A 21,606-nucleotide genomic window follows, 5' to 3' on the forward strand; every position below is an offset into this window, starting at 1 on the left:
GAACAAATCTAATCATGGGTACTTGATTTCCAGAGTAATCGGGTAACCTTGAAGATGGATGTTTCACATACAGAACATTCTCATGTGATAGGTAAAGGTGGCAATAATATTAAAAAGGTGATGGAGGAAACAGGATGCCATATCCATTTTCCAGACTCAAACAGGAATAATCAAGCAGAGAAAAGCAACCAAGTAAGTATAGTTTACTATTTAACTCATTTATTCTGTAACTCCTGAAAGTATATAAAAAAATATCTCTAAGTACTACTACTTTCATCAATTCGGGCTTTTTGGCAGGGAAATAGATTATTGGCATTCACACTCTGGAAAGCTCAGGACTTCCAGAGGTAGCAAATCTCTAAAACCAGATGGAAATAATTTGTGAAGGCGCATTAATAATTTTAATTTTTTTAAATTAACATTATTTTGAGCATATGGAAATGAACAACTTAGTGCAAATAGTAGAGAAGTGGTATGAAAATCCCTGGTTTGTAAATGTTTTGCCTGTTCAACACCTGACCTGTTTAGAATATTGATTAATTTGATGCTTTTGGTTTATGATGTAACTTAGTTGAAAAACTCATCTTGGTGGGTAGTCAGCAAAATTGGATGCCCTATTGTGAGACTTCAACTTTATTGGAATAAGCCATTGCACCAGGATTTTACATTATTTTTTTGTAATGCTGATACTACTGGAATGTTCAAGTCTTTCATCACTGTATTTAGAATTTCCTCTTGTGCATCTGAGTGGGTGCTGAGCAAAGTGCAGCAATTTTGAAACATTCAAGAAAGCCTACTGTTGTTGAATATTAGCATTGAGCACATGTATACACAGTAGTAATTCTTGATTTGATCCGAACTTCTGCTTTGTTTGCTGTATCTTTTTTTTGTTTGTTATTTAAACCTATGTAACCTAATATGCTATAATATTAATTACTTCTTAAACCGATTTTGGTTTTCAGCTACTGTTTAGAGAACACTTATGACATCAGTGGGTGTAAAATAAGTGTTGAATTTTTTTTTTCAATCTTATTTTTATTTTTTAAGAGAACACAGATACCTGAATAACATTTCCAATGCCTCATTTGAAAATATGATGCTATATTTTTATATTCTTACTCTTCCAGGTGTCTATTGCAGGACAGCCAGCTGGAGTGGAGTCCGCAAGAGTTAGAATTCGGGTAATAGTCTATTTCAGTATAGTGTTCCCTTGAAAGCACCTGAAAGGGGAAAAAAATATAGTTTTGAGAACCCTAGGGTTTTGTGGCTGTGTCTTATGACAGCAGTATGTGTCATGTGAGTATCCGTATGAGTAAAATGTAAAGGGCATTATAAAAGCAGTGATTTGCATACTGGCCAAACTTAACTAGCTCAAGGTGGACCTTGAACACAAAGTCTACAGTATAAACAAGATATAATAAAGCATCCCACACAGTGTTTAAAATTACATTATAATTTAGCCTCCATAGGTGGCCTGCAGACACTCAGGCATTCTGTGTGGATTTATGACTTGAAAAAGTTAAATACTGCTTTTTTAATTTAACCATTTTTATGTGTAATTTGTGTAAATAATTTGGTAGAATTTAGTTCCATTCTCTACTTGTAGCACTTTTTAATCTACCTTCTAGTTTTGACATGTATGTGTATTCTGCCATGATTATAAATCTAATTATTAAAACTTGCAGTTGTTGTAGTCAGGTATGTCACTTGCAAAACCTTGGTCTTGACAGATATTAAAGCTTATGTGATGTTTATGTAGCTTTGTAGTTGACTTCAGGATGGGTGAAGGGGAACACAAGAAACCAACCTGGGCAGGCGAAAAGCCCGTACGAGACCAAAACCTCTCGTCCCTCTAAGAAATTGGTGCCTTTTTCCACCTCAAGACATGATAATAGTCTTATCAATGAACCCTGAACAGAGGATGTGTTATGTCAGAGTAATCATCACTTACAGATACATTATAATTTAGTAATAAAATAGTTGTAGTTTTAGTGAGTATGACTCGGTTTTCAATACTTGTACATCATTGTTGTTGTAGGAGCTGCTTCCATTGGTACTCATGTTTGAATTGCCTATTGCTGGAATTCTCCAACCAATCCCAGATCCTAATTCTCCCACAATTCAGCATATATGTCAGACATATAATATTTCAGTCTCCTTTAAACAACGCTCCCGAATGTATGGTGCTACAGTCATTGTCAGAGGGTCACAGAACAACACTAGTGCTGTGAAGGTAATGTGTCTTCTTAAGTAGGTTTCTGCATGTCATAAACAGATCCATAGTTTAGATACTTAGGAACTATATTGATATTATATCCTGCTTCATCAGTACATGTTATTGTGTGGTCACTTTGGAAACCTGAGGGGTTGGGGTTTGGTTTTTTTGTTGTTTTTTTAAATAACTGGTGTAGGTGAGGTCTAAAAATGCATAGGAAATAGTTCTAAGTTCAGGATTTAGCATTATTTGTGCTAAGCTTTCAGTCTGTTTTTCATCTCTTGCACACCTGTTCAGGTTGTACAAAATTGACCCAAAATATGGATCTTACCCATCTTTTAATAAAAAAACCCACAAACCAAACAAAAACAACAACAAAAATAAACTACCACAAAACAAGCCCACCCAGCCCATTAATTCCCTCATGCTTGGATCTTCTCAATGTGCACTCAAGTATATAACTGCAAAAATTGCCCTAACATTCAATGAAACTTGTCTTGTGAAACCAGGATTGGGAGATATAAATTTACCAGTTGAGGAAAGGAACTGCCATGAGCCTATTTACCATAATAAAATAATCAGAAATTTTCTTTGTTAAGAACTGGCAATGTGACAGATTGATACAGTCTTAGATGGGTGTTCTCAAGCCAGTAAGAACATCTTGGGCTAAAATTAAAAGACACATTTTGCAAGTATCAGTCTCCTTTCTTATTGCTGTATGTGGGCACAGAAGGTCTATTGGGATCAAACCATTTGACATGTCTTATTACTTAAAATGGTAATTAAATGCTGTGTTTGGTCCCAAAGTAGGACTAGCAGGTAGCGTTTAGTCCATCTGTTACCTTTAACAAATCAGTTAGGTTTTTAAACAAAACAGTTTTATTTTTCTTGAATATGGAATGCAGGAGAAATGTGGAAACATTCCATAATATTGGTTTGTATGCCTGTGAGGATTATTTTACCACTTTCTTGTATTTCCCCCACAGGAAGGAACAGCCATGCTTTTAGAACACCTAGCTGGGAGCCTGGCCTCTGCAATCCCTGTGAGCACACAACTAGACATTGCAGCACAGCATCATCTCTTTATGATGGGTCGAAATGGCAGTAACATCAAACATATCATGCAGAGGACTGGTGCTCAGATCCACTTCCCTGACCCTAGTAACCCACAGAAGAAATCCGCTGTCTACCTCCAGGGCACAATTGAATCTGTCTGTCTTGCTAGGCAATATCTCATGGTAAATGTTTTCAGTGAAACTTGCTTGAAAAAATGCCAGATTATAACAAATATGCTCATTCTGCACTTATTTATGGGTCAAATATAAGTTAGATGCTTAGAGAGGAAGCTTCGCTACTCACATTGCAAAAAGCTGATTCAGCAGAGTGGTCTATGTTTGTTAGTGACTTGTGAACATTTGTAGTTAACTAAAATATTTCTAATCTCTGGTGTCATGATTTGAAAATGACCTTGGTGGAATAAATACAACACAAGTAATTCACATGTACAATAACAATATGCTTCTGAGTGAAAGGCAGATTTTTGGAGGGTTTTGTTATTGGGTAGTGGGTTGTTTACTTTGTTTTGCCAACCTGTCTTTCCATGTTTGTCAGATAAGTAGGTTTCTTTTGGGATGAAGTAGCAGGCATTTCTCAGTTCCTATGTAGGTCAGTTTCAAGGAAACTGGGGAACCATAGTAAATAATTACTCATTCTGCAGGTCTTAAATTCTTACTAGTACCATAGTCTCAATATTACAAGACCTGTTATAAAAATAGTTCTGGTGATAAATGTTAGTAGTACAGATTTTTCTTCTGTTGGTCATTAGGCTCCACGGGAGCCTTTAGGCATTGTTGTAGTACTAATGTTTGTACATAGTTATTTATATATATGAATATTTACAAATGACGCATGAGAAGACTGGACTCAAATCTAATTCAAAGCTGGTATCATGATAAACCACAATACAATTAAAATCCAGAAGTCCATATCTTTTACATTGCACTGTGCCATGCTTAGAGTGGAAAACAAAAGCATAGTGTTTATACAGTTATATTCATTATTATTATTTTCTAGAATGCTATTGTCTGAAAATGGTAAGAGAGGCCCTTATTCTATGCACTTCCCTGGTAAGCTTTAAATAGCATTTTTCTGGAGGGTCATGAAGTAGAAGGAAATGCAAACAAGCTATCGTATGAACATCAAAGTACACCTTTACTCTAGAAACTTAGAATTATACAAGGGCCGTTTTGGTTTTTTTATGTTGAAGCTTGATTTAATCCCAAACACATCAGTACAAGTTAGTATCCCACATCACATCCACTGTATCACCCTTACACTGTACAGACCAGGAGACTGTCTGCTTCAACATTACATGCCTTGAAGCTGTTGTTTCCAGTTTTGTTTGTAAAACAAATATTAAAAGCAAATTTTGCAAATGAGGGAATATGTATTTTGAAGTCATAAGAGTTTGAAAACCTGAGGGAAGAAGTGACTGACCTGATAAGAACTTATTTTAAACTTCCAACTTAGTAAAAAAGCAGTATTTTTCTGCTTCAGATAAAAGATATGCCACCCATGCCAATACCTACATTCTGCAGCCATTGTCAACTGGTTTTGAAGTTAATTTCACTTTTTAATTCTTGAGCATTGCTCAGGGGAATGAATTTTTTTGTGTGTTCTGGAGTGATTTACTGCAAGGTGGGACTTTATATACTGCCCTTCTCGCCATGGTCACCATTGTTGCTGCTTCCTGCCACCTCTTCTGATGCAGTCAGAATAATAGCTGATGCTGTTTCACAGCTAGGTAACAGAAGTGTTCTATGGAATTGGAGAGGGGTTTTAAAAATGGTGATTTCATCTCTGCAAAGCTCTTAGAAATAGCAGTCTAGAAGCCTCTGAACATCAATACCAAAGAAAGAAATAGTTTTTTTCTGAACTTCTAAGTTTTTGTGATTCTAATTCTCATAAAGGACTAAATCTGAGCCAGAGTTTACAATGGCAACAGAGAATACAATGCAGTGCATAGATAACTTGTAGTAGGACAAGTGATGTTTTAGTGCTGTCTTCAAAAATTGCTTAGCATTATGTCTAAATGGAAACTTCCTAATATCAACCAGTAACTAATTTCATTGAGAAAGCTATGAATTCTGTGATGTATGAACTGTGAATAGTCCTTATTGCTGATAATCATTGCAAGTCTCTGCTTCTAATCATCAGCATATTGCTTGCAGCGGTATATTCAACGTTGTGATTAAGGCAGTACTCATAGCAGTGATGAGGGCAAGTTGTAAAATGAAGGAAGGACAAATAGTGATTTAAAATTAAATACTTATGTAAGCAATAGGAATTTGGAGTCATGTTGAAATTGTTCTTGTTCTGTATCTAAGGCTGGGTTGGATGGGGCTTTGGGCAACCTGGTCTAGTAGAAGGTGTCCTTGCCATATCAGGGGGTTTGGAACCAGGTGATGTTTAAGTCCCTTCCAAACCAAACCATTCTATAATTCTGTGGAGGTACCTTGCTCTAATTTTCCTTAAATTAAAATTATATCTAAATTTGGGAAGTGCTGTGTAGTTGTAGGTGGTACTGTTGAGAAGTCCTATTTAAATACAAAATAATAGTGAACTAGTGACCTGAAGAATAAATGCTCCCATTTGTTGCTTTTCATTCTGAAGCAAAAGCAGGCAACTGATTAAACAAGATCACTTTCATAAATGTATCTTACTGCATTTTCTTCCCGTAATACATACAATATTGTTTACTTCATTGTGAATCTAAAATCACAAAAAGTAGGATTTGTTATTTGCTGACTGTACCCTCTATTTTTATTGTTTTATTAGAAGTAGCAACTTAATAATTTCTAAATATCCTACGACCATTGAGTTTTAGTTTTTTCTTTGGTTGGCTTTTTTTTTTAGGGACTCTTTTGTATTACTTATAGTTTCAATATTTCAAGCATTTCAGAGATGTCATCTGTATTACTAGAAAATTACCTAGCTGATCTAGGACTGGGGAAGAGAAAGGAGGAAGACTTGAGCAATGGTGACTTACAGAGACATTTTCTCAGAATTGTGTTTCCTTATCTCAACCATAGTTTAAAGTGAGCCATTGGAGTATATGAGAGTCCTGCTATCAATTCCTGACACTGTTTTGTTCAAATTTAATAGACAATAGTAGTTTCTGAATTTGAACCATATGGGCTCTCTGAGTCTGTATAAATAGCTAATGCAGAGTGCATATAGACTGATTGGAATGTCAAATGTTCAACAAATCATTTTACCCTTATATTGTCAAACTGTGTGTTCAGAATCCCAGAGTAGAAATACACACCTGTATTCTTGCATACAAGGAAATGGCTCTACTTAAAACTTCATCTTTGATACTTTTTCAGAGCTTACTGTATTATGATGTATTATGTTATAACCTGTTTCACCTTACTGCTAGCATTTTCATGGGAAATGGGCAGATTACAAGTTTTATGTTTTGTGGTTTTTTTGTACCTTTTCAGGGTTGCCTTCCACTTGTGCTCATGTTTGATATGAAGGAAGAAATTGAAGTAGAACCACAGTTTATAACACAGCTAATGGAGCAGTTAGATGTCTTCATAAGCATTAAGCCAAAGCCAAAGCAACCAAGCAAGGTTGGTGAAAAGCTAATATATTCTTTTTAGGCTTTCATGTCAACTTTTTGGAGCTGGTGAGTTTGACATGTGTGATCCTCCACCCTACCTTAATGGATCATAAACTTGGAAAAGGTATATATTTTTTGCTTGAAATGCCGGCTTAAATGCTACAACAGCTCTCCTTAATGGCAATTTGACTTTCATTAAATATCTGACAATACAGATATTAGCTGTTATATGGAACATACTGATAAAAGAAAGAAATTGTGAGGGGACAAACTGCATCTGATTAGATATACTCTTGATTTCTTTGTAAAGAAATTAGTCTTAAATTGCAGCTCCCCATGTAACTGCGCTGTTCTTTAGCAGTCAGAATTAAACACACACAAAAAAAACAAAGCCCCAAAAAACCCAAAGCAAAAGAAAAACCCTAAACAATATGACTGAGAAGTCTGACTCTGTTCTATGCCACATGTTGAAAAGAACCATTTAATGGTTTTATGTAATGCTGTAACAGACAAAAAGTTCAAAATATTAAATGACCCATTCTGTCAATAAGTAAGCTTCTGTGTGTAAAGATATATGAAATTGATACAAAGAAACATTGTGTAGAGAATGTATAAGAAAGAAATAATGGTTTTTGTAATTTAATTTTGCAGGTGTTTTTTCTCAGATAGCTATGAATTTCATAGCTGAATTTAATATGAACAACTTTTTGCTCACTTTGAGGTATAAACTTCAGATAGAAGATATGATTTTAAATGATGATTCACTTTTCTAGATCTTGGTGCATTTACAATTTAGTATATTAGATAACACCAAGGTGCAGTAATTACGTTTCTTACACAGAAAGGTCTTTCATCATTCTCAGTCAGTTGCATACAAAATCCTTAAACCAACTATCAAAGCCAACTAATGGACATTATCTCATGCTGTCTCATACTGCTATATTACCAATAGCCATGAAGGGTGTATGAAGGAGAGTTGTGTGTTGCAGATCCGTGTCATATAGTTGTCACTGATTGTTTTTAATTTTTTGTTGTTTTGCTGTTTATTTTTTTCTTTCCCTACAGTCTGTGATTGTAAAAAGTGTTGAACGAAATGCCTTAAATATGTATGAGGCACGGAAATGTCTTTTGGGACTTGAAAGTAGTGGAGTCACCTTAGCATCAAATCCTTCTGTCTCATGCCCTGTTGGTCTGTCTTGTCCTGGCTTGGATATCTTGTCCTCAGCAGGACTAGGACTCACGGGTCTTGGTATGCATTATAGTGTCTCTCTCTATATATATATATTTATTGGTTTTTATTTTGTTTGAAACTCAGATCAGTTGTATTAGAAAAAAGGACCACATGTGTGTTTTACGTAAGGAATCATGTTAAAGTATTGGAGAAAAAAGCATCTGGCCTTTCAAGGACTTGTTGCTATAAGATTTCCTCCAGGACTTTTGTCATCTGGAAAATCCTATAAAAGCTTGTAAAGAGCTCAGCTGAAAGTGAGAGGGAGGGGAAAGTATAGTTGGAGTAGGATGCTGCTTTTACAACTTCGGGAAGTGTAATTTTCAAATTAAATATGTCTTCATTAATATTGTGATGTCTTAGACTGTCCTGTATTTGGGTAGGTACTTAAACCTGTTAATGGTACTATTGAAAGTTAACATGGCTAGCGCACATTTCAATTCTGGCAGTATCTTGCTGTAACTGGGAGATGCACATGCCAGTAGTACGGACCTTACTTGCCAGTAGTACGGACCTTACTTGCCAGTAGTACGGACCTTACTTGCCAGTAGTGTGGACCTTACTTGCCAGTATGAAATTTAGAACAGAAATGTGTAAGCTTTCTATCTTAATGTAACTTTATAGAACAAATGTATGGTCCAGACTTGGAATTAGACTTTCAATTTCAATCTCTGGAAGTACTCTACTGCCAGAAATGTATAGAGAACCAAGCAGTCCCAGAAGAACTGAATCACAAATCTTGACACTGGCTCGCATGTAATTCAGAGTTCTCATGTAACCCCCGTGCTCCTTTGTGACCTGCCATCCACGACTGCTGCATAATTCCATGTCACATGCATTCTTGGGAGTCACACGGGGGCAAGTATTTGTGCCATTTGACTGTGGCTTTTAATGCTGCTTTTGCGAATGTTCTTGTTATGCCTGCACTTTGGAGTTGGGTTTTTTTTTAACCTTTTCAAAGTATGGGTACTGAACTGCCTTGTGAATGCTCCTACATGAAGAGCTGGTTTGAGGAATAAACAGTGCATTTGAGGGATGATTTGCGGTCATCTTTGAAGATGCAAAAAGGAATTTAATAGTTCTTAGTATGGAAGTACTGCTTCATTCATATGAGCTTCTGAAAAAAAGGTTATTGTCTGTAATAAAAAAGGTTCTGTAGTGCAGTTGATTTCTTTCCTCTGACCCTTCTTCTGAAATAAATTGACGCAAGTAATAGAGGGGATGAAAAGAGATGGTGAAGCTGAGGAGCAGCTGGTGCAGACTGTGTTATGACAATATTTAGAGTCCAGTAGAAGGACATAAAAGATGTTCCAGTTCTTCTTGGATATGTAATTCCTAGTTAAGAATAACTGTTCTTAATGTGCTTTGTGCACCAAGTTAACAGCAGGTTTAATGTTAAAATTTGCCTGTAAAATACATGCTGGTGCAATTTAGTGGGGTTCTGTTTGGTTTTAATTGGTACTTTTGTGACATATGTTCTTTAAGTTTTAGCTAAACTTTGATTTGCACAATTTTTTGCAGGACTTCTAGGTCCAACAGCCCTGTCAGTCAACACATCAACTGCTCCAAACTCTCTGTTGAATGCCCTTAATAGCTCTGTGAGTCCCTTGCAAAGTCCAAGTTCAGGCACACCTAGTTCCACGTTATGGGCAACATCTCTTGCTAACACAAGTACCACAGGTTGGTAGATGTTAAATGTGAATGAAAGGAGCTGGTAAACACCAAGTCATTAGAATGACAGTTGAAAAGTTTGGAGTCATTCATTCTTTAGAACTATAATAATTCCAAAATTTATCTTAAAACAGATGAATAAATATTTATATTTAAGTTATAACTTAATATAAACTTACAACATGCTGTTATATGCAATGCTTTCATCTTATAGAAAACTGTTAACCTACAAAGTAATGGTTAGATAAAGCATTATGGTTTTAGCAGTTCTAATGGAAACTTGTTTAGTGTTGTATCAAGGCTACCTAAAGAGAGATTTTACATAAAGTCCTATGACGTCTGAGAAAGTTAAATGAGAAACTTAATCAGAACATGACCAAATTTTGTTACAGGTTTTTCTGCTGTTCCACACCTAATGATACCATCCACTGCCCAAGCAACCTTAACAAGTATTCTGTTGTCCGGAGTACCTAATTATAGTCAAAATACTCCATCTCCACCACCAGGCTTGACTCCTGTTGAAGTCCATGTTAATGGCTTGCAATCAGAGAGTAAAAAAGGCTCGCCTTCTTTAAATGGACATGTGAAGGTAAGTGGTATTATCTCTGGAGAACCAGATTTGTTTGTTAGTACTCTACTACAAAAATCTCAGCTACATTAGTAGATTCTTAAACCTGTGAAGTTTAGAAATAAACAGTTCTGTTGTCAAAATAGGACTTAAAGATGGACAAATGGAACATTCAAACATATTGTTCTGTTGGGAATGAATTTCTTCTTTTCCTACTCAGACAGAACAGGGAAATTCTTTCAATATTTCCTTAAGCAAAACAATCACATTTGTAATTTTTGACAATCATTTCAGACCTCAAATATCAAGTATGCTGCACTGTCTGCCACATCGCTAGGAGAGAATGTGTTGAGCACAAACCACAGTGATCCGGTAAGACAGAAAAGTACTCATGGCACCTCAGAACAAGTAGCTTCCAAGTCAAATAGTGGAGAAGGTAAGATTTTGACGTTCTATTCTTTGTGTTTGTGGAGTCTATGTACAGTTCATGAAACAAATGTAAATATATTGCTTGTACATTGGTTTTGCAGCCAAGTTGAGGGAAAATACCACTGGATTTCCCAGATTTGTTGTCAAAGAAGTAAACAGAAGTAGTAGCTGAGCTGTACTGTTAATAGAAACACCTTAAATAAATGTAACTGCACCTGTAGCATTCATTTTTTGGGCTGGTTTTTTTTTGTAATACCCTAAGAGCAGAGAGAGATAATCTTTAAAAACTTTGTTTTACAGCAAAAAATGTTTTACAACAGCTTAGCTTCATTGCTTAAAACAGTCTCTACTGATTCAAATAATATAACTATTTCTGGGGGTTTTTTTAACAAAAGGAAAGAATGCCTTTGAAAAGGTTATGCAAAAAGTTGTGTAGATCAAACTTGGATGACACTAGCAGATGGAATATATTTGCATGCTTTATAACAGCATTTAAGTTATGTTGCAGTTTAGAAGCTAAAGGAACTAACAAATTGTCTCCTTCATTCTTGGAGGGAGGGAAAGCAAGTTCCCTTTCAAACGTGAGAAAAAGCCTTGTTGCCTTCAAATACAAGGCAAGAAGCTCTTTTATTAAGGATTGTGGTCATTTGAAATGCTGATTTAAATAAAAGGCACGTTTCCCAATTAAGGTGACAGATACTTATAAAAACATACTGAAAAGATATCTGAACGTTAAGTGGGGAGCTTTTATTCCATCAAAAGTTGTCTGAGCACCTGGCAGGGTTTATTAAAACTAGATATAAAATCAAATTTGCTCAAAATACTTAGTCACTTCTAATTGTCAGTCTTCAAAATAGGAAAATACTTAGTGTGTCTGCTATATTTATGAACACTAACACCTTTTTTGTGCATCTGAACTTACATTTCTAATGACTTAACCTTGACCAGGTTATGCCTAATGACTACAATAATTCTATGAGGAGAAAGAGTAGGTTTTGTTCTTTAGTTGTCATTCCTTCAGCAAGTTCACTAGAACATAAAAAGGTGGGTTTTTTTTAACTGTTCTCTTTATTGGTCTTGTAGGTTGCAATGATGCTTTTGTAGAAGTTGGCATGCCAAGAAGTCCATCTCATTCAGCAAATACCAGTGATCTGAAGCAGATGATGAGCTCTTCCAAACAGGCCTGTGCTAAGAGACAAACAGTTGAATTACTGCAAGGCACTAAAAACTCTCACTTACAGTAAGTTAAATATACAGAAAACAGACCTTTTTGTCATGCAAGTATACTCAACACCTTTTTGTAGGTTGAAGGGGTGGTTCAGACATACAATAAAGAGCTACTTTAAATTGGGCTTGATTGCTAATCATATTAGGCATTAATATGCTTCCTCCAGTTTGTCTGATAATTGCAAATTTTGAATGCTTTCTGTATATTTTTCTTTGTTTTTTAAAAAAATAAATGCTTTTCCTCTTCCACATAGGAGTGGAGATGCTTTTTCAGATGCACTTTCATTACCTGTTTCTACATTTTTGCACTCTTCTTATTGATTGCTTTAAGAATAATTTCTGACTGACAGCCTTTTCCCTTTTGTGTGTACCTGAGGCTGTTTTCTTCTTAGAAAAACGATATTCAGGACATAGCAGAATGTTCTCACAAACTTGTCTCAATGATTTTTGCTTGTTTGTTTTGGATTTTTTTTTAATGAGCCAGCATTGGGAAAGGCTCTTTTGAGTCATAATATGTCCTGGCAGCACAGGTTTTGAGCTCAACCCAATGTTTTCTCTGATCTACTTTAGGCAGTGTTTTCATTATTCCTTTTGGGAACTGTTTATCGTCACTCATTTGAGATGCATATTTTCTCTTACCTCATTTGTGCTGTTAAAACTGTGATATCTCTCTCATTAATTCTGCTCTCATCGTTTAGAAATCCAAGGATTCCTGCTAACCAGACTCAGTTGTTTATATGTCAGTCAGTTGTTTATATGGCTTGCTCTTTTTGTTGAGGCTATAGTGCTTGAAGTTTCCTTAGAGCATTTTTCTGGGTTACTGTACATCATCAAAACATGATCACTTGCTTTGAACTAAGAGCTTATACTGTAGCTGTAGAATAGGCATAAAATGTGGCTGATTTTTTTTTTTCTTATTTTGAAAGAAAAGATTACATTAAGATGTACTTGGGCATGTAGTACTGCAATTATTGAAGCTTTAAAAGCCTTTAGAACCCATGTTAACTTTCTTAGTCCCCATTATGCATTTCTCTTTATCCTGCTACTATCAGTCTGGGTAGAACTGCTGGCCTGAGCAAAGCTAAACAGTATGAAGTCACTCTGTAGGGATTGCTTGTGGTAATTCCACATACCAGACAGCTCAAATCTATATCTATATGCCTTATATTTAGTAATATAGGAAGCAGCAATACACACTTTTTTCACTGGTGGAAAAACAAGTAAAGGGAAAGCTGACAATTCTGGAGATACTGCTAAGAACGCTGAGATGTTTGTGGACTGGCATTTCTTGAATTTTGCTACCAAACTTTTCAAGAAAGAGTTTGATTTTCAAAATGGCATTGAATGTTTACTGCTTTATGAGAATGAAAGCTGGAGTTAACACTGACGTTGCTTCCCCAGTGCCGCAGAGAGGCTGCTCTCAGATGCAGAATTAAGCGCTTCTGAAACTCCTATGGCTGATAAAAAGGCTCCTGGAAGTGAACGGGCAGCAGAGCGAGCAGCAGCTGCCCAGCAGAACTCTGAGAGAGCACGCTTAGCTCCACAGCCATCATATGTAAACATGCAGGTAAGCTTCCCTGAATAAAGCCTCATCTAGAGCAAAGCTTGATAAATGCAAAGTTAAATTACCACAGAATGCAAAGGTGATTGTTGACTAGTAGACTGACTTGCCATTACCATTTCAGTAACAGCATTTCCTAGTAAAGTTGTTAACACTTTCAACTGAAAAGACAGTTGTAAACGAAAAGTCTTGAAGAAGACAAAAAATCCCTTATGCTTGTGTTGAATAAGAAAAATATAAATACAGAATAGATTGGATATCTGTATCAGTCAACACAAGCACTGTTTGTATTTAAAAAAAATATCATTGCTTTGCGAACAGCAAATTAGATCTACATAAGACTTTTTAACTTTTATAAACAGTGTCAACAATTCTTTTTCCAATAGCTTCAGGTTCATATCCAGGGGGGAGGCGGTACTGGAGTAACTACGTTGTTTTTGCTTTACACATATGGATTTCTACATATTTGTGTTCCTGCCTGTGGCAGGGAGTTTGAAACTAGATGATTAGGGTCCTTTCCAACCCTAACTATTATATTATATATTATATAATATATAATAATTAATATATATATATAATATATATATATAAAATAAAATAATATATATATAAATATATATAATAATTAATATATATAATAATTAAATATATATTATATATTATATAATTTTTTTTTTTATTGTACTGATCCTACTCTAACTACAGCCTACTATAGACTAACTCCATGTTATTGCATATGTCCCCTAGAGAGACCCCTTTGTTTGCAAGCAGTAGGATCAGAGTAGTTTTCAATATAGATCTACCCGTGTGTGGGCTAACTAGGCTGCATGGAGTAGTGGAACAAGATTAAGGTTAGTGTTTTGCAGCCTTTTTCCTTAGTTATTTGCCTAGTTGTTTCAAGTAGTGAATTAGTAGTGGAATTTAGGCTATGCTTCAGGCTAAATGTGGGTTTTTTTATATTGTTGTGCTTGTTTAGACTTGTCTGTCATTAAAAGAAGTGTAAGTTTTTTAACCAGGGCTAATTAAACTTCAGATCATAGAATCATAGAACAGTTAGGGTTGGAAAGGACCTTAAGACCATCTAGTTCCAACACCCCTGCCATGGGCAGGGACACCTCACACTAAACCATATCACCCAAGGCTTCATCCAACCTGGTCTTGAACACTGCCAGGGATGGAGCATTCACAACCTCCCTGGGCAACCCATTCCAGTGCCTCACCCCACTCACAGTAAAGAATTTCTTCCTTATATCCAACCTAAACCTCTGCTGTTTCAGTTTCAACCCGTTACCCCTTGTCCTATCACTACAGTCCCTGATGAAGAGTCCATCCCCAGCATCCATATAGCCCCCCTTCAGATACTGGAAGGCTGCTATGAGGTCTCCACGCAGCCTTCTCTTCTCCAGGCTGAACAGCCCCAACTTCCTCAGCCTGTCTTCATACAGGAGGTGCTCCAGTCCCCTGATCATCCTTGTGGCCTCCTCTGGACTTGTTCCAACAGTTCCACATCCTTTTTATGTTGAGGACACCAGAACTGCACACAATTCTCCAAGTGAGGTCTGACGAGAGCAGAGTAGAGGGGCAGGATCACCTCCTTCGACCTGCTGGTCACACTCCTTTTGATGCAGCCCAATCTTTTTATTTTTATAGGTAGTGCACATAATAAGGGATTTTAATTCTCTCAAAACTGAAATTCTTTTTCTTTCAGAAGATGACTGCATGGGGAACTAGACTTGAAGGATTATTAGACATAACTGGTGACTAGATTTGCTGTTTAAGATAGTATTTATTATGTACTTTTGAGGAATGTTTAAATGCTAAGAACAGATGATCAAGGAAGGGGATATATGCTTGGAAAATGTCTTACAAAAAAAAGAAAAAACAAAGCAGAATTCTGCATAAAAAGTTTGTAAATACTGCTGCAGCCTCACTCAAATGGATATCAGATAGTTAATTAAAATCTATTATCTGTTGTTGAGTGAGCACTTTTACTAAGGCTCTAACTGGACTACTGTCAAATTATTGTGTAGTACTTCAGATTTCTCCTAGATATATTCATTGGCCACTTTCAAAACCTTTGTTTTTACAAGAGCTGAGTACTGGAATGACATTTATTCAGCATGGCAATTAAGCTATCTTCTGCATGTTTACTTTCTAGGCATTTGACTATGAACAGAAGAAGCTACTAGCAACCAAAGGTATGTGGATAAACAGTGACTTCTGAAAAGTTTAGTACATGGCTGCAAGAATTTTCTGAAGTTTCAGTTTTGCAATAGATTATTAAGTAAATCTAAAGCTTGCATTTTTATTCTGTAGTTTTCATGTTTCAAAAGTTTCTTAATGCCAACATAGTATAAAATACAGTAAAATAACTTGTAGATGGAACGCTCTCTGTACAAGTGTATCCATATGGAAATTATCTATGTTGGGGTTGTTTTTGTTTGTTTGGTTGGTTAGTTGGTTTGGTTTTTTGTTTGTTCGTTGGTTTTTGATGGTTGGTTCTTTTTTTTGGTACGCTGGGTTGTTTTTTGGTTTTTGGGTTTTTTTTTTTTTTTTCAGAAATCTCATAGCTGTAATACTGGGTTTTATCTGGAGGCAAATTAAATTTTCAGATGTTTGTCGTATTGCCAAAGTTGTTCCTTATGTCAGGGATAAATTAAGTTACAAAATTGGTAAGGGACTTAACCATGGCTTTGGTCCAAAATAAAATTGGGGACTCCCCTTTTTGCAACAGATAATTAATTTGGCTTCCTTCCAGCCCTATGAGGTTTAACTATATTCTCACAGAGTACATTGCCTTAAGGACAGGATTCAAGCTGCGTAGCAAGTGGAAGTCTCTAGAATTTACTCTTTGGTGGATTGAAATCCATTTACATAGCTGACTGTGGGACGATCATCTCAGTACCTGCATTAAGGTGGAGATTTACTAATTTTATGAATTATTTTTATTTTTATATTTTTCAGCTATGTTGAAGAAGCCAGTTGTAACAGAAGTGAGGACTCCAACAAATACATGGAGTGGCTTGGGATTCTCTAAATCTATGCCTGCAGAAACTATCAAGGAACTAAGAAGAGCGAATCATGTATCTTACAAGCCATCTATGACAACTACATATGAGGTATAAAAGCTATACTGAGTGGAAATTTACTTCAAGTGAATGATCCAGTTGCTTCTCTTGAGAGATGTGTAACTTTGCTAAAAACAAGTCTTGCAGATAGGATTTTTAGCTTTCTTCTTTGGGTCCTAAATATTTTGTAGGTGAAAAATGTTTGTTATGTAAATATTAAGGCATATCTAACACATTCAGCTCAACACACAATTATGTCTGCTTTTTAAGTCTTACACTAGCTTTATTAGGAGTCTGCTCCTGATAATATATTTGTTTAAAGAAATTTAAAACAACATATAGGACCAAATGTCTCAGTCGTTGTAGACAAGTGGTAGAAATTTTGTAACCTAATTAAAGCATTATTATATAGATATATATAGATAAACTATATAATGTGAATCACTGCATGATGGAGTAGAATGTTAGAATAAGAAATGCGTGTAGCTCATCTTCTGTTGATAAAGCTGTAGAAATGGAAAAGTTTTCTCTATTTGCCCCATTCACTGGGCCCAGAAATTTCACAGGGAGAAGGCAGCCACAGGTCCAGCAAGTCTCTCTAGAGTCCCACCATAGGAATCTTGCAGGGAATTTGTTACTTCCTTTTTCAAAGGTGCTCTGAATTGCTTTATGGTGCTTTTACTTGCCACAGTCTTTCCCAGATTCTATAGAGACACCCTTTTCTTCTGTCTTACTTACATAAAATATAAATAGTATGTTTCTTCAGGAATGGGACTTCATACAGCTCTTCTCTAGGATGTATCTAACTTTTAATGCAAAAGAAATATTCAACCATATTAACAATATGCCTTGGTGTTCCCCACTTGACATCTGAACTTTTTGTGTCATTCAACTATATGTAATAGGTTTGAATACACATAATATCTGCAAATTATTTAAATACACATAATGAGGTTTCAGGAGTAACTAGGAGAGAAAAAGCTACAACCAAAATCTGTGAATCATTGTGGGGGAGTTGGGTTTTTTTTTACATGCTTTTCTATACTGACTGATCTGTGGTGGGTCTTTCCCCCCATACCACTGTGATGGTCTTCTGTAAGACTTGTAGGAGATTCCTGCTTTTCTTCATTTGTTGAGTTGTAAAACACATAGCTATCATAGAATCATAGAATAGTTAGAGTTGGAAAGGACCTTAAGATCATCTAGTTCCAACACCCCTGCCATGGGCAGGGACACCTCACACTAAACCATGGCACCCAAGGCTCCATGGCACCCAAGGCTTCATCCAACCTGGTCTTGAACACTGCCAGGGATGCAGCATTCACAGCTTCCCTGGGCAACCCATTCCAGTGCCTCAGCACCCTCACAGTAAAGAATTCCTTCTTTATATCCAGTCTAAACCTCTGCTGTTTAAGTTTCAACCCGTTACCCCTTGTCCTGTCACTACAGTCCCTAATGAAGAGTCCCTCCCCAGAATCCCTGTAGGCCCCCTTCAGATACTGGAAGGCTGCTATGAGGTCTCCATGCAGCCTTCTCTGCTCCAGGCTGAACAGCGCCAACTTTCTCAGCCTGTCTTCATATGGGACGTGCTCCAGTCCTCTGATCATCCTTGTGGCCTCCTCTGGACTTGTTCTAACAGTTCCACATCCTTTTTATGTTGAGGACACCAGAACTGCACACAATACTCCAAGTGAGGTCTGACGAGAGCAGAGTAGAGGGACAGGATCACCTCCTTCAATCTGCTGGTCACGCTTCTTTTGATGCAGCCCAGGATACAGTTGCTTTCTGGGCTGTGAGCACACACTGAAGCTGGCTCATGTGCATTTTCTCATCAACCAACACGCCTAAGTACTTCTCCACAGGGCTGCTCTGAATCTCTTCTCTGCCCAACCTGTAGCTGTGCCTGGGATTGCTCCGACCCAGGTGTAGGACCTTGCACTTGTCATGGTTAAACTTCATGAGGTTGGCATCAGCCCACCTCACAAAAGTGTGTCAAGGTCCCTCTGAATGGCATTCCTTCCCTCCAGTGTATCAACAGAACCACACAGCTTGGTGTCATCGGCAAACTTGCTGAGGGTGCACTCAATCCCACTGTCCATGTCACCAATAAAGATGTTAAAGAAGACCGGTCCCAACACCGATCCCTGAGGGACACCACTCGTTACTGGTCTCCAGCCAGACATTGAACCATTAACCACAACTCTTTACGTGCAGCCATCCAGCCAGTTCTTTATCCACCGAGTGGTCCACCTATCAAATTGATGTCTCTCCAATTTAGAGACAAGGATGTCATGTGGGACAGTGTTGAACACTGTGCACAAGTTCAGGTAGATGACATCAACTGCTCTACCCCTGTCCATCACTTTTGTAGCCCCATCATAGAAGGCCACCAAATTGGTCAGGCAGGATTTCCCCTTAGTGAAGCCATGCTGGCTGTCACCAAGCACCTTGTTGTTTTTCATGTGCCCTAGCATGCCTTCCAGGAGAATCTGCTCCCAGATTTTGCCGGGCACAGAGGTGAGATTGACTGGTCTGTAATTCCCGGGGTCGTCCATTTTCCGCCTCTTGAAAATGGGGGTTATATTTCCCTTTTCCAGTTGTCAGGAACTTCACCTGACTGCCATAACTTTTCAAGTATGATGGACAGTGGCTTTGCAACTTCATTCGCCAGCTCCTTCAGGAACTGTGGATGGATTTCATCAGGTCCCATGGACTTGTGTACATTCAGGTTCTTAAGATGGTCTCGAACCAGATCCTCTCCTACAGTGGGCCTAAGGTCTTCATTCTCACAGTCCCTGTGTCTGCCTTCCAAGATTTGGGTGGTGCGGTCAGAGCCTTTGCCAGTGAAGACCAAGGCAAAGAAGCCATTCAGAACCTCAGCCTTCTTCAAATCCTTTGTAGCCAGTTCTCCCGAAAGCTTCCGGAGGGGGCCTACGTTGTCCCTAGTCTGTTTTTTAGCTGCTACATACCTATAGAATCCCTTCCTGTTATCTTTAACATCCCTAGCCAAGTTTAGCTCCAACTGGGCCTTAGCTTTCCTAACCCGCTCCCTAACTTCCCGGACAACATCCCCGTATTCATCCCAGGCCACCTGTCCTTGCTTCCACCTTTTATAAGCCTCTTCTTTCTTTCAAAGTTTCCTCAGTAGTTCCTTATCCATCCAAGGGCGTCTCCTGGCCCTCCTGCTGCACTTCCTTCTAGTCGGGATGCAACACTCCTCAAATCTTGGCAATAATGAGCTTTTGCCTTCTTACTTCATTGGTGTCAGTTTTCCTGAACAGCAGAGAAGACTGCTGCCTCCTAAGTTGTGCCTTTTTTTTATAAATTGGAATCTGATGCAAGTGTATAAAATTAACTTGCTCATTTGGTTGCACAACTTTTACTCATGTAAGTGTGTGGTATCAATAATGTTAATCTTTTGGGTACATTCCCACACAATTCCGTAGTTAACAGCTGCTGTCAGGGAATACCGTTCCCTTATTTTGGAACATTCAGAACTGATAATTAGTACTTTGTAAGAATATTAAAATGTTTAAAAAAATAATCTGAATTCACAAACCAGTGTGGAATTATTGTTGTTGTACTGCATACAGTATTGTTGTCAAGTATTTTGTACTTGTTCCAGTTGCCATCAGATAGATATTCTGTTATGTTCCCTTCCCTCTGAAGGGGTGTAGTCGGTACACTGCTTTGTCTAGAATTCATGTGGGAATTTGATAGGATGGAATGTTTTGGAAACACACTTGGAAATACTGATCAAATTATTTTGAAGCATTGTCTTTAAATAACTTCTGCTTAAAATATGTAAACTGCAAATGTTTTAAGCACACCTGCTGTTTTTGTGTCCAGTTTGTGATTATTTGGCTATTGAACAACTGCCAAAAGAATGTTTGCAAGCATTAGAGGCTGGATTCTTTTAAGTAAGCTGCTTCAAAGAAAACATCTGAATCACAATGAAACTTGTGTTTACTGCCCAAATTCTCTTTTTGTGAATTGCAGGGTTCATCGATGTCTCTCTCTCGGTCCAACAGTCGGGAGCACCTGGGAAATGGCAGTGAATCTGATAATTGGAGAGACCGTAATGGGCTTGGACCCACAGCTCATAATGAATTTGTCTCTTCAATTGGCAGCCCCAAGCGAAAACAAAATAAATCAGGTTAATTTCTTAACATATTATTAAAAAAAATCATATTGATATCAATGAATATTTGAATGTTTCTTGGCATCACTATGGGTTTAAATTACCAACACCTATGAAGTAAATTACTTTTACAAATTGAAAAGTGGAAGCATATGCAGGATTGTATAACATGATATACAAATAATGGTCCAAAAGGAAAACTTGTAAGGAAATCCTTTAAATGTTAAGACATTCTTGCTGAAAACTCTTTGCTGTCTTGGAAAGGGATTTTCAAAGTTTACTGAAAACAGACCTATATAAAAGCTTATTTCTAGACTATCATTGTTCTGTTCTGTTACCAGTACAACAGCCAGGTCTTTATTGGGCTATTTGCTGCTCCCTGGTGAAGTTGTAATCTGTGCTGATGCTGAATTTTAAAGCATAATTCTCTTTATGGTGATAAAAAAAGACTATCCATATGTTTGGCATGGCCTAGCACATGATTTTAAACACAGGTTTGCGTGGATATAGGCTATAAATTTTGTAATTACTTTTAGGTAATTGAAACTTAAAAATTAAAATTTTACTTTAGTTGACTTTTTTGAACTTTTTCCTTTGAACAACTAAATATATACCTTTCTGAAAGAGAGAATTGGAGGTAGAGAATACTGGGCTATACTGAGTGCATTAGGGGGAAATAACTACTATGGTTTTTACCTTTTTTTTGTATTACTTTTCTTATAAATGTGAATTAAATGTGAAGGTGAGATTAGCTGCAAAGTACACAGATAATATAAGGTGGACATCCAAAGAAAGCTTCAATTAGAAAAAATATTCATGGTTAGTATACTTGCTTTTTAAAATCAGGAATAGTAACATGTTAGTTCAGCTG

The 21,606-nt window shown here is 37.0% G+C and overlaps 1 protein-coding gene across 2 annotated transcripts in view; it reads left to right on the forward strand.

Moving 5' to 3' along the window:
- The window catches only part of BICC1 (BicC family RNA binding protein 1), a 111,059-nt gene that overhangs the window by 81,537 nt on the left and 7,916 nt on the right, over positions 1 to 21,606 (forward strand). For both annotated transcript variants that reach the window (XM_005153651.3, XM_031053311.2), the window contains 14 exons: positions 34 to 192; positions 1,128 to 1,181; positions 2,039 to 2,233; positions 3,202 to 3,453; positions 6,721 to 6,852; positions 7,908 to 8,091; positions 9,592 to 9,750; positions 10,134 to 10,330; positions 10,604 to 10,745; positions 11,822 to 11,978; positions 13,367 to 13,532; positions 15,685 to 15,724; positions 16,491 to 16,645; positions 20,594 to 20,750. In XM_005153651.3, the coding sequence (XP_005153708.2) occupies positions 34 to 192; positions 1,128 to 1,181; positions 2,039 to 2,233; positions 3,202 to 3,453; positions 6,721 to 6,852; positions 7,908 to 8,091; positions 9,592 to 9,750; positions 10,134 to 10,330; positions 10,604 to 10,745; positions 11,822 to 11,978; positions 13,367 to 13,532; positions 15,685 to 15,724; positions 16,491 to 16,645; positions 20,594 to 20,750 (2,149 nt within the window). The remainder of the gene's footprint in view (positions 1 to 33; positions 193 to 1,127; positions 1,182 to 2,038; positions 2,234 to 3,201; positions 3,454 to 6,720; positions 6,853 to 7,907; positions 8,092 to 9,591; positions 9,751 to 10,133; positions 10,331 to 10,603; positions 10,746 to 11,821; positions 11,979 to 13,366; positions 13,533 to 15,684; positions 15,725 to 16,490; positions 16,646 to 20,593; positions 20,751 to 21,606) is intronic.

This window comes from Melopsittacus undulatus, chromosome 4 (assembly GCF_012275295.1).
Source record: "Melopsittacus undulatus isolate bMelUnd1 chromosome 4, bMelUnd1.mat.Z, whole genome shotgun sequence".
In the NCBI taxonomy this organism is placed as follows: Eukaryota; Metazoa; Chordata; class Aves; order Psittaciformes; family Psittaculidae; genus Melopsittacus; species Melopsittacus undulatus.